The sequence below is a fragment of the Centruroides vittatus genome, unplaced genomic scaffold (genome assembly GCF_030686945.1).
Source record: "Centruroides vittatus isolate TY-2023 unplaced genomic scaffold, ASM3068694v2 contig_458, whole genome shotgun sequence".
NCBI lineage: Eukaryota > Metazoa > Arthropoda > Arachnida > Scorpiones > Buthidae > Centruroides > Centruroides vittatus.
In genome coordinates, this window is record NW_027122254.1 from 751,330 (window position 1) to 763,588 (window position 12,259).

Consider the following 12,259-nt stretch of genomic DNA (forward strand, 5'->3'; position numbering starts at 1 on the left):
CTAGTAATTACTATTCCTTACTTATGCCATATGACAGCCAGTAATGATTTATATATTTTTACTTAATTTCGCTAAATTAAATGTTTTACGTGGTACGATCCAAAAGTTTGGGGACTGCAGTAATCTATGACAACAAAAGCATGTATTTGGAGTTACAGTGTATGAAATGGATTCTACCAAACCATCTCTACGTGTTCAGGTTAATTTCACCCATGTCATGTGATTAAACCACAAGCACTGCTGTTTTTTTCCGGAGGTAGTCTACCTTTGTTCTGCGACATAATCAAAGTGGAGTTCTCCGGAAAAACCTCCAACAGCAGTGCTTGTGGTTTAATCACATGACATGGGTGAAATTAACCTGAACACGTAGAGATGGTTTGGTAGAATCCATTTCATACACTGTAACTCCAAATACATGCTTTTGTTGTCATAGATTACTGCAGTCCCCGAACTTTTGGATCGTACCACGTATAACAATCCCTATATTTAAAATTTTAATAAAATATTAAATGTCCAATTGTTTTCTTTTGGTTCCCAATTAACTCTACTACCCATACATTGACATTGACATTAATGCATAGCTATTGTTAAAGCTTTTGAAGCCAAGATACCTTGTCTTCAGGAGTATATATGTTTATTATTATTATTATTATTAAAATTGCTGGTGATATCAATTAACTGATGATGATGTACTGTAACAAAATATTGTGCATCATGTTAGATATAGTATTGGTAAATAATAGTAATAAAATAGTGGATTAAAACATTTCCATGAAAAATAGCCACTTTTGGTAATTGCATGAATATAGAGTAGATCACTGGAAATATTGTTTTTAAACAACTGGAAATTGTTTGGTTTTAATTCAGAAAATGTTTGGAAATTATTTTATTTCTAACTTTTAGTCCAAAATATCATGTCCATGATTTCTGAGGCTCAAAACATCAACATTTTACTATTTGGTTGTCTCACTGTATACGAGGTCCGACTGAAAAGTAATGAGGCTAAATTTGTATTGTGCATTATTGTGAACAAATTTTACAGTGTTGCCAAAGTCAATTGTGCAATCCTTGCACCAAATGTTTGGTGCAAGTTTTAACCTTCTTGTGTAATATTGAAGATTTATTGAGTGTACTTCTGACTAGTGATTACAGAAGAATGGAGAAAAGTATCAAACAATGATATTCAGCAAAATTTTATATGAAATTTGAAAGAGTGCGTATGATGTCAGTTTCAGCTGCAATTTTTAATGCATTGTAAAAGTTCCATCAGGTGTTCATGCTTGTTGGCATAAAATGTTTTCAGAAGGGCAAGAATTGGTGAAGGATTAGTCGAGATCAGGATGTCCTTTGACTTCAAGTGATTGTCGAATGTGTAAGGACTGTCATTCTTTGACTTCTAATCATCATTGTTTTGAAACCATTGAGAACATCCAATAAAAATAAGCAATTACCATTAAACGAGCAATTAATTTTTGTTAAACAAACATTTTCTTCCGTTTTAAACGGTCATCGTCAGGTTTCAATGTAATGGAATGCTTGTAAAAGAATGTAAATTCCAAGGTTTAAAGTTGCACATCGTGAAGATGCATGCTCAATGACATGTTTATAAAAATATTAGTCTTCCAGCTGGATTCCAGTTTTAAGTTTATATAAAATATATAAAAACAAACTTGACAAGAACCTATTGTACATCAAAGCACGTCCTTCAGGCAGCTGCTAATGAGTCTGTTTTTAAAATTAATCGCTGTACTGTACCCCTCTTAAACACTTTAAATATCTCCAGTTGTTCAAGATATTTCAGGTCGGCCAGGTCCTTGCACCATTGCAGTAATTTGGCATTGTCAAAGTCAACGTGGACATTATTATCAACAGTGAAAGAAATCAATGCGGTAGTGGAAAGACCCTTCTGATTGGTATATTTATGCTCCTCCAAAAAACATCCAAAAATTTCTGATGTTAAATGTTGATGTTTGATGTTAGGCAACAGCTCGATGAAAAAGACTTCTGGGGATGGTACTAGGCTTGGAAAAAGATGGAACAAGTGCATTGTCAGAAGAGGCTTGCCAAGAAGAGAATTAGCATTAAAATGTAACAATTTTGAATAATTGCTTTGTAAAAAAATTAGTCCCATTACTTTTTCAATTGGACTTCATATACAGGATGCACTTATCACCATCATAGTTTTAAGCACAAAAAGTATTAAATGATTCTAGAATAGATGAGATCCTTGCAAACAAGATTCTTAAATTAGCAAGTTAATTCAAAATTGATATCAAGTTATAGTCAATATAGTCTTCATATTTATTCTGAAGAGTGCAACATTTTGATGATAATCTTATCTTCCATTTTTTGCAGGCAATTCAAACTTAGTATACACTATCATTCGTAAACGGAATGTGTTTCACGCACTTGCAAATTTGCCCACAGACTATTCTACCATTCAGAAATCTCTGAGCAAGTGCAAACGTCTTACTTCCTCCTCCAGTATTAATAGTCTGAGTGGTGGAAATGCCTCCGGAAGCAATTCACCCAATAATAATAATAATAATGATGAAGATATGGAAGAAGTATCATCTCAGTCTGCCAAACTGGCTGAAAAGGGAACTCTGAATGCATCTCTGGCAGCGACACCACGTAATTATATTTTAAATTCTTTTATTACATTTTAAAAAGAGGTTAATGTGTATCTACCTATGGCATGTCCAGGAATTGACAAAATGACCGAGCAAGAACAGGCACATCTTTCTGCCCATGATGGTCCACCCGATACAGAAACAAATAACAGAATAGACAACGAGGCTGTTTCACAGAGTCTGGAACCCGAAGGACAGGTGACTTCAAAAAATGTAGAAATTGCAGAAAATGAAGATAACAGAAATGAGAACAAACCAGTAATTACATTTTTATTCTTTAACATTGACATAAAGTAGATTTGCCAAATTATCGATTACTTTTTAGTCATCCCTCCCAGCCAGTCCCTCTCCGTCAATAACTTCTTCCGGTTCAGAAACCGGACAGTCTCGAACGGCTCCAAATCAAAATGCCTGCAGGAGATCAGTCAGCAATCAGAGTGTGAGCAGCGGCACTCAAGGTCCCTGGATTCCCACAACGGACTGGGTACTCTCATGGAAACAAAAGTTACCATTGCAAACCATCATGAGACTATTACAAGTTTTGGTTCCTCAAGTCGAAAAAATTTGTATAGACAAGTAAGTAATAATTGTCCATTTATTTAATTTTTTTTTTTAGTAGTGTAATTAATATTGCACTTTCAGAGGCCTGACAGACGAAAGTGAAATTTTGAAGTTCTTGCAACACGGAACACTAGTAGGTCTACTTCCCATTCCGCATCCCATTCTCATCAGAAAATACCAGGCAAACAGTGGCACAACCATGTGGTTTCGTACATATATGTGGGGTGTCATTTATTTAAGGTAAAAAGATGTAAGTTTTTGCATCCAAATGTTGTGCAAGTGTATTTATCCCTCTTTCTTGCAGGAATGTCGATCCGCCGATATGGTATGACACAGACGTAAAACTGTTCGAGATTCAGCGCATCTAAGTCATAAAACATCAGTCTAGTCAAACATACTGGTACAAAAAATTAATTTTTCCTTCAGTAAAGACATCTGCTAGTCCAAAAAAATGTTGAGTTTTCACTCTCCCAATTTTGTTGTTTAACAACAGTTGTTGAATCAAAATATTTTATATGCTTAAGCAGCTCAAAAATCAAAACTTTATTTTAAATTTCTTTTTTTGTTTCAAAATAAAGACTACAGCAAGTGTAAAATACCAGTATTTATTTTTCAAAAGCTATGCACGGACAAATATTATACAAACAAACTTCGTAAATAATATACATCATATGCAACAATGGATTTACATTATACAACACTGATCTCCCTGTAGGCTTGATATCTTTGGATTTCCTCGTTCGTCAAACTCTATTAAGGGAAGCTGAAATATTAGAGAGCATTCGTTAATTGGCCATACAAACTCCATCAGATATCTGTTACTTACCATTTCACCAATTAGTTCTTTTGGAGGATGGCCACAGTCCTGCATCTGAAAAGACCAATAAGTCATTGAAAATGTAGTTCACTTTATCAGATAAAAATGCATTACTGTACAAACACTGCACTTCCTCGTATTACACTTTATTTCAAAATATTGTCGTGTGTTCAGTTTCTATAAGGTAATGTAGTTGAAAGAAAATGCAAGAGAAAATTATGAATTGTGACAGTAGGTAAAGCCAGGTACAAACTAGTCAGACTCAAGATCGGACCATTTGGTGTTTTTACATCATTCTTTGTCAAAGCAACTATATTTATCAACTAGTTTGCACAGAACTTTATATAATATGCTGGATCAAGAAAACTATTGAGTAAAAGCCTGTTCTGTTTTGAATAATTTTTATAAATATGAAGCTGATTTCTAAAGGTATCAAATCATTGCAAGTTTTTTTTTTATACAAATGCTCTAAAACAGGATTGACGTGTCAAAAATTAAGAGATTGTAACACATGAACTTTTATCATCAACTTGTGGAGAAATACAGAACATTTGTATGTCATACAATACTTATCAGTTAATGCTCTTGGATATTCTCATGCAACAGTTTCAAAGCTTTACCAGGAATGTTTAATTCCAGACAGATATTAGCAGCATATGCAGTGCGTGGATGCTCGTGCTGCCGCAGCTAACTCTGCACCAAATCGCATCAAACTTCAACATGAGCGCTGCTGAACCCGTCCGTCAATGCACTAAATGACACACTGCATTCTTGAGGTTTGGTGGTAGTCATTGACCCACTAAGACATCAGGCAATGTGCCTCACCTGGGCCATAGAACATTGAAATTAGATGGTGGATGACTGGCACTGAATAGTGTGGTCAAACAAATCTTGTTTGCAGCTCTTTCAAGCTGTTCGTCATGTTCGTGTGTGGCAATGACCACGTGAAGCCATGGACACATCAGAACAGAGCATCCTCCAGCTGACATGATTTGGAGTACGTTCTGTTGGCATGAACAGGAACCAGTGATGAGACGTAGTAAACAGTAGACAGATGTTTTGCACCCCTTTATAAGTTCCTTGACTGTGATGGTTTGTACCAGCAGGTTAATGTAACTCTCCACAGGGTACAGGTGGCAGAACAAAGCTGAAACCCTGTCAAGTATTGAACCAGTCTCAGTTGCCAGCCTGAACCCCCATATTCATGGGACATAGTCCTGCAAGGCACCAAAGTGACATTTGCACAATCCAACTGAATTACAGAGAGCCATTGAATGTATCTGTGCAACAAATCAGACACCTTAGAGTTGTACATACCTGATGTGGCAATCTAATTTTTTGGCACCTTAATGTAAGAGACTTATTCCACATTTGATCTGGCTGTTAAACATGATGATGGTACATACAAGTTATACAAGCTATGGATTTGGCCCCTTTTGGAGGAAAAACTTAGGGTTCTACATCTATGGATAGAAAAATAATTGATAATATTCATTTCCTTGCTGACATAATAGAGAAAACATGACTTTGAATAGCCTAAACAAAAGTTACAAAACTGATTTCAATAGGTTCTCCTTCCTGTTCATAATATATGCTCTCATCTGTTTACTGTAAAATTCCAACGCATATACTCCAATTCCATTAAATCTAGCAATCTTTTGACATTGTCCTGCTTTGCCTTTTTTACTTGAGATTCCAAAGGCACCAAGTTCAAGCCTTGTGGAACTGACGATAGTTGCTTGTCACAGGATGGTCCGATGCAAGAGTAATAAGAATACAACCGAAAGTAAGGGTAGGCATACAACTATTTTAAATTGTCTTTTAGTTGGCATAAAATATTTTACAGCAGCAATCTAATCATCAATTTGGTATTCAGATCCCAATGCCTTCAACTTTGTGACAAATAGATTTACCTCGATCTGGACGAGACCACTTTAGTTCAATTGGCTTTGCGAAATGATGTATATTCAGTTCTCTTTTGAAAGACATTAAAAATGAAGATATTTTTGTGAAGAGATTTTGCACAATGGTAATAAGTTGCAGGCACGAAGCAGCTTTCGGAGTCTTTCCTGTCAAACTGTAGTAAATTTGCTTGCATGTTTTTTCCATTTATCTTAATGAGTCGTTCATTATAACAACTAAGTCTTCAACCTCTACATCATTAATACTTTATTTATGTAATTTATTAATACTAGTTTTAGTAAAAATGAAGGTACTGAAACAGTAACATCATCTTATATATAAAATTCTCGTGTCACAATGTTAGTTACCTAACTCCTCCGAAACGGCTTTACCGATTTTTACCAAATTTCATATGCATATTCAGTAGGTCTGAGAATCGGCTACTATCTATTTTTCATACCCCTACACCATTTCCCCCCTTTCAAAAATATATTTATATATGGATTAAGGCTTTTATGTCCAACAGATGGCGCTAACTTCTGACGACCTAAGTTTGCTTTTCTGTGAGGCATTATGCTTTTCTGAGAAAATGATCTGCTTCAGTCCATTCTCAATCTATCTATATAAATAAAATATAACGTTCGTTTGTTCCTACCGATTCCTTTGAAATTTTGACACAACGTTGCATTCGAATACGCACGTGTTTTTATATAATATACACGTCGAAATTCCCCCCAGTGGGGGTGATGGACGGGATTAAGGCTTACTGTGAAGAACTCGGCTTCTATTATACTATTTTACATGCAGTTTTTTTGCGTTTTTAATTGCGTTTTAATAGGTTACGTCAACAGAATATACACTAAAAAGGGATTTTTCGATATTCCCCAGCGGGAAAAGTGACGGGATTAAGGCTTACTGTGAAGAACTCGGCTTTTATTATACTATTTTAGATGCGTTTTTGATTGCGTTTTAATAGGGTACGTCAAGAGAATGTACACTAAGAAGGGATTTTTTGAAATTCCCCCCACGGGGGAAGTGTTATACATTTATAATAGATACATTTTGAGCCACAGCAACGCGTGGCCGGGTCAGCTAGTATTTATATAGAAGGTAGCCATATTACAGATCAACATTAATGCTCAAGCAGTTGCTGCTAAATCATTTTTGTTCATTTGTAAGAAAATTGAAGGATTTGACACACTTTGCTGCGGAAAAATGTATGTATAACGGGTTTTGGCAGAATAAAGTCATACCGGAAGTTTAGTAGTATTTTGTACAAAGACTGGTGTTTATTGTATTTTGAAAAGTTGGATTTGGCACCTTTTGGAAATCAGCTACTCAAATATTATTCATTCTGATTTGAAGTCTTTCACAACTCCTATTTAATCTGCAAATCACTCAACAAATGGCAATTTGTTTACCAAAAAATTTCTGGGATGCCAAAGGCAATGCAATAAGCCATGCTTTTTTTTTTTTGTTCTATTCAAGTCAATCACAGATAGTTTGGTTGGAGAGAATATGAAAATTTCCTGTAGTGATCAAAATATTAAGAAGAAAATTCAACAAAACTTTTTCTTAAATTGTTTCCTTGAAATAACTGTTAGAGTAAAATGGAGTTGAGAGAAAATGGTCACACTGTAAAAAATCTAGATAAATTCCTTTAGTAAATTGTGCAGTTTAATTGAAGGAATAAATGCACACCACCACTAATAAATAAGAGACAGAAATTTCCACGCCCTCATAGATTCAATCTTGCGGCAAAGAATGGTCTGGGCTTTTCACATCAAGCATTTAATCTCAAATTGGGAAGAAGGGAAAGAAGGAAAAGAAAATAGCTCGTTGTGTCAATTCTCACCAGAAGCAACCCTTCGGTGTCAATTTATTTCTGTATTTTGTTTGTCACTGGTGCCAAGAATCATTTGCATGGCTGCTGTTTATTTAAAATTAACAACTGTAATTGTATAATATGAACCAGTATTGAGGGGGGAAAAAAGTTATATCAATGATCAGTTGTGTGCATCATTCAATTGCTAGAAATGAATGTTTAAAATTAAATAGGTTATATAATTACAATTGTTGACAGTTTTAATAATTGCACACAGATGCATGAGTTCTTTTCTTTTATAAAATCATCTAGTGAAGTTAAGTCACTATTAGACTGTAAATTACAATTACAATTAATATTTCTATATCAGCATTTTTATTTAAATTCTATGCAAGTTCTTCATTCCAAAATCATACTTCCAATAGTTTCCCCCTCCTTTAAGCATACGGGCTCAGATTGGAACCATATGTAATTTACACAAATGAATTTCATTCGAGAAAAATTTGTAATGTCAAAGAATTAATTCTAAAAATGTTTCTCTGAAAGAAAACTTCGACAAATTCAAATAGTTATCCAATTTATTGCAAACAGAAGAAAACCTATCAGTAATCCAGCAAAATCACTTAAGTTATTATGCACTTAACTCGACAGCTAATCACATTGTCCTACACCTTTAAAATACTCTGTTCTTTCTTTATTAATCAACTTGTACTGATTCACAAACATGAATTTTCACTTAATATCAAATTATTGTACTGTATATCTGGCAACATTGAGTACTCCCAAAAATTAGCAGTGGGTTGGTGTAGTGGCATGGAAAATTTGCCAGATTATCTGTTTCCATCACTAAACAATTAGGAATTTTTTCCATTCAGGCATATTTACTGTGTTAACTATGCCACTTCCAATTTGGTATCTTAAAGCAGTTTTGTAGAACAATTATATTTATGCAATATTTATGGCTAGATGCAATTGAAAATGCTTATCAAAATCATTTAGTGTATCGTAATGTATTTATTCTCTGGCTTACATTACATTTAATTGTTATAAAATATGACAGATTAGGAAGCCAAAAGCCAGAATTTTTAAGAAGTTCTAGGTTCAGACATCTACATGCAACCCATAAAAAATTAAAATACTTAATTCTGAGATTTATAACTTATTCTGTTGGCATCCTTACAGTTTTAGACTATTAATATAGTATGCAATTAGTACAAGAAAACTGAGAAAGTATATGTGTAAATATTAGAAATTTTATCATATGGGAATATATCATGCTAAATTAGGTTTAAAAGTAAATGCTAATTATTAATACAGGATGGTAGTCTGAATTTATTTTAGTACCTGCCCCAAGATCTCCACTTTGATGTGGCAAGCAGGTTTGCATGCCTTCTAGACCTTGTCAGTACCTAGGTTTGGTCCCGACAGGGTACCATGCCAAACAGATCCTCTAGATTGGGGAGTTGGATGTGAGGCTAACTCTCCCATAATATAAAAATTTTCTCTTGTTAAAAAAAAGGCAGGATCTGGGAGTAGTGGGGATTGACTTTGAGAGTTGTTCTCCACCAACCAGAAAGTGACATGACTAGAATAGGCTAATGAGAAAAAGAAAACTTAAATGTGAATGTCAATTGAGTATGTGGACGAGAGATAAAGTAAATGAATTAATAAGGAAAATTACTGAAAATAGGTCAGACATTATTTGTATGAATGAGGCAAAAGTGAAAGGCAAGGAGTGTATGGATGGATGTGAATGGGAATGTGTTAATCTGGTCTGATGTGCAAGAGAAAGAGAGAAAATGCAGGAGTAGGTGTTTTAGTTAATGCACACATGAAGGAGTATAAGCAAGTGAATGAAAGACTTGAGTGCACTTCAAAGTGAAGATGCACAGAGTGATTGTCATCATTGTGTATGCCCCAGTGGCTGCTGAAAAGAGACAAGCTTTGGGAAAAGTTGAGATATCCTGGATGAGTGTGATTATAACTGGAAATATGAATAGATAGGTGTGTGGTGGGTGCTGAAAACACATTTGAGAGAGTGCTAGGTTTATACAATGACCCCCAGGTGAATGATAATGGAGAGCAATTGGTTGAGCTGTGTGTGGAAAGAAACCTATGGGTCTCCAACACCTTTTTTCCACATAAGACCATTCATCAGTATACATGAGAAAATCATACAAAAGATCAGAGGAGTATAATAGATTTTGTTGTGTAATGGAGGAGACAAAGTTATGAGAGGAGTTTACTGTGGCTTGGACCATTACTTAGTGGTATTAAGGGTGCAACTAAAGAGTGGGTGGCAGAACAGGAGGAGGAAAACAGAGTACCTGATGAGTGAAAACGATAAATATTCGCTTGTGCCAACAATAGATCTGACACCTAGCAGTATTGGTGTGAACTATATAATGTGGCTACTATGGGTATAAAGTAGTTTCTATTCTAACAAAGTGTTTACCCTATCTAATATAGGCCATCGTCAGGTTTAATATTATAAATGTTTCAAAATGGAACATACTGTTTTTGAATATTTTAAATTATTTTTTTCAATTTATTTTAATGTAAGTTATTTAAAATTGAAAGAAGTGTGTATATTAAATAAATAAACAAATAAAACAAACAAAGCTAAGTAGAAAGAAATGATTTAAGGGTTTTTAAGTGCCATTCTTTTTTCTATTGTATACTTCCACACTGTTGGAAGCGCATTAACATCCATAGCATTTAGACAACTGTTTTTCATTTTACTTTTATAAATATCCACCTTTTCCATCTCCTACGCAATGGATGGAGAGTGCACTGTTTAAATGACTTTAGCCTCTTCCCATTTTACAATCGCTCCTTCAGTCTGTGCCATAATTGCTAATAGTGTTGTGTTCTTTGTCATAAGCGAGAACATACATACAATTTTAAGAAAAAGAGCATTTGATACAATGTTGACAAACGACACAACAATACAATATTATCAATTATAGCACAGACTGAAGGAACGATTGTAAAATGGGAAAAGGCTAAAGTCATTTAAACGGTGCACTCTCCATCCATTGCGTAGGAGATGGAAAAGGTGGATATTTATAAAAATAAAATGAAAAACAGTTGTCTAAATGCTATGGATGTTAATGCGCTTCCAACAGTGTGGAAGTATACAATAGAAAAAAGAATGGCACTTAAAAACCCTTAAATCATTTCTTTCTACTTAGCTTTGTTTTCTATGTTTTATTTGTTTATTTATTTATTTAATATACACACTTCTTTCAATTTATTTTAAAGTTAAATTACTTTTTTGAATTTTAAATATGTAAAATATTCGAAAACGGTACATTCCATTTTGGAACATTTATAATATTAAACCTGACGATGGCCTATATTAGATAGAGTGAAAACATTTGTATAAAAGAATTTTAAGCTCAGCAAAATTAGCTGTGGTGAAACTGAAGTGAATTGTTTGCTGAGAAAGAGCTGGATAGATGTGAAGTTATCAGTTTTAGTATTTCCTCTCCTTCTGTAAGACATCTTTTTCGATCAGCCACATATTCTAAAATGTCACAAAGTGTAATCATCGTGACATAAACAACTACGAAATCAACTAGGATTAATGTCGGGTACAAATGCGAATAAAATGTTTTGACTACAGAGAGAAAAGTTATTAAAAAGACAACACAAGTAACTCTCGTACGTTGTCAAACACGTTATACCCTTTGTGGCAGCCATTTTGATCGACTCATATGCCACCTATAATTACTGGCACAAGCAAATTAACTCATCCCTGTTATGTACAGTACCAACGGAACTACTGCGTCTGCAGGATTTCGTCTTAGTGTGAGGTTTGCCGACCGACTGCGTTAATCAGGATTGTCGCGCCGTCACGTCTAACGTGTGGGGGTAGGAAAAACTTTCCTAGACGAACTATTCATCTTTAACCCGTTTATATAACGAAAGGTTCTTACAACAACAATACACTTTTATTGGGCGATGGAGGTCAAATCTTCTGGGTCCCTTTTCCAGATGACGAAGGTCGAAAAAGAAAGTTTTCCGATGTTTCCGCAGGAGTCGACGGCCCCGGGGCGCACTGTTCAGTTTCTAAGGGTTTCAAACTGAACCAACCTAAACCTGATTCGTCTTGGTCATCTGTCCACCAAATGTCATATATAATGACTCACATTATTTGGTTGTAATGCAGAATGCATTACACTGTGTTCTGCTTTACGACTGATATAAATTTTTATACTATGTTTATACTCTAAAAAACTTTAATTTACAACACAGAACTGTGGTTTGTCATTGTAAATAAAACTATTGTTTTCCGAGAACCAATTAGATCGTAGAAATAGGAATCTATTACATATCATTAAGTGATAATTTCTTGCTGCTACATCCCTGTAGCAATTTCAAAATATTTAATGTACAGTAAATTTCTAGTATGCTAAATAAAGACCAACTAGAAACTGACAAAGATAATTTAAACTTTTCCTTTCCTTTCCTTAACATTTTTATAAAGTGCCAAAGAATTAATATTCAATTTTTGTT

The 12,259-nt window shown here is 34.5% G+C and overlaps 2 protein-coding genes across 2 annotated transcripts in view; one reads left to right on the forward strand and one right to left on the reverse strand.

Moving 5' to 3' along the window:
- Positions 1-3,790, forward strand: part of LOC136977390 (protein HID1) — a 65,040-nt gene extending 61,250 nt beyond the window's left edge. Inside the window, exons 15-19 of the mRNA XM_067272850.1 lie at positions 2,356-2,634; positions 2,707-2,891; positions 2,959-3,209; positions 3,276-3,434; positions 3,499-3,790. Coding sequence (XP_067128951.1) covers positions 2,356-2,634; positions 2,707-2,891; positions 2,959-3,209; positions 3,276-3,434; positions 3,499-3,562 — 938 coding nt within the window. The 3' untranslated portion in view covers positions 3,563-3,790. The remainder of the gene's footprint in view (positions 1-2,355; positions 2,635-2,706; positions 2,892-2,958; positions 3,210-3,275; positions 3,435-3,498) is intronic.
- Pex19 (peroxin 19) overlaps positions 3,784-12,259 on the reverse strand; it is a 30,124-nt gene continuing 21,648 nt past the window's right edge. Inside the window, exons 7-8 of the mRNA XM_067272864.1 lie at positions 4,021-4,065; positions 3,784-3,957 (exon numbers count right to left, since the gene is read on the reverse strand). Of these exons, the coding sequence (XP_067128965.1) occupies positions 3,880-3,957; positions 4,021-4,065 (123 nt within the window). The 3' untranslated portion in view covers positions 3,784-3,879. The remainder of the gene's footprint in view (positions 3,958-4,020; positions 4,066-12,259) is intronic.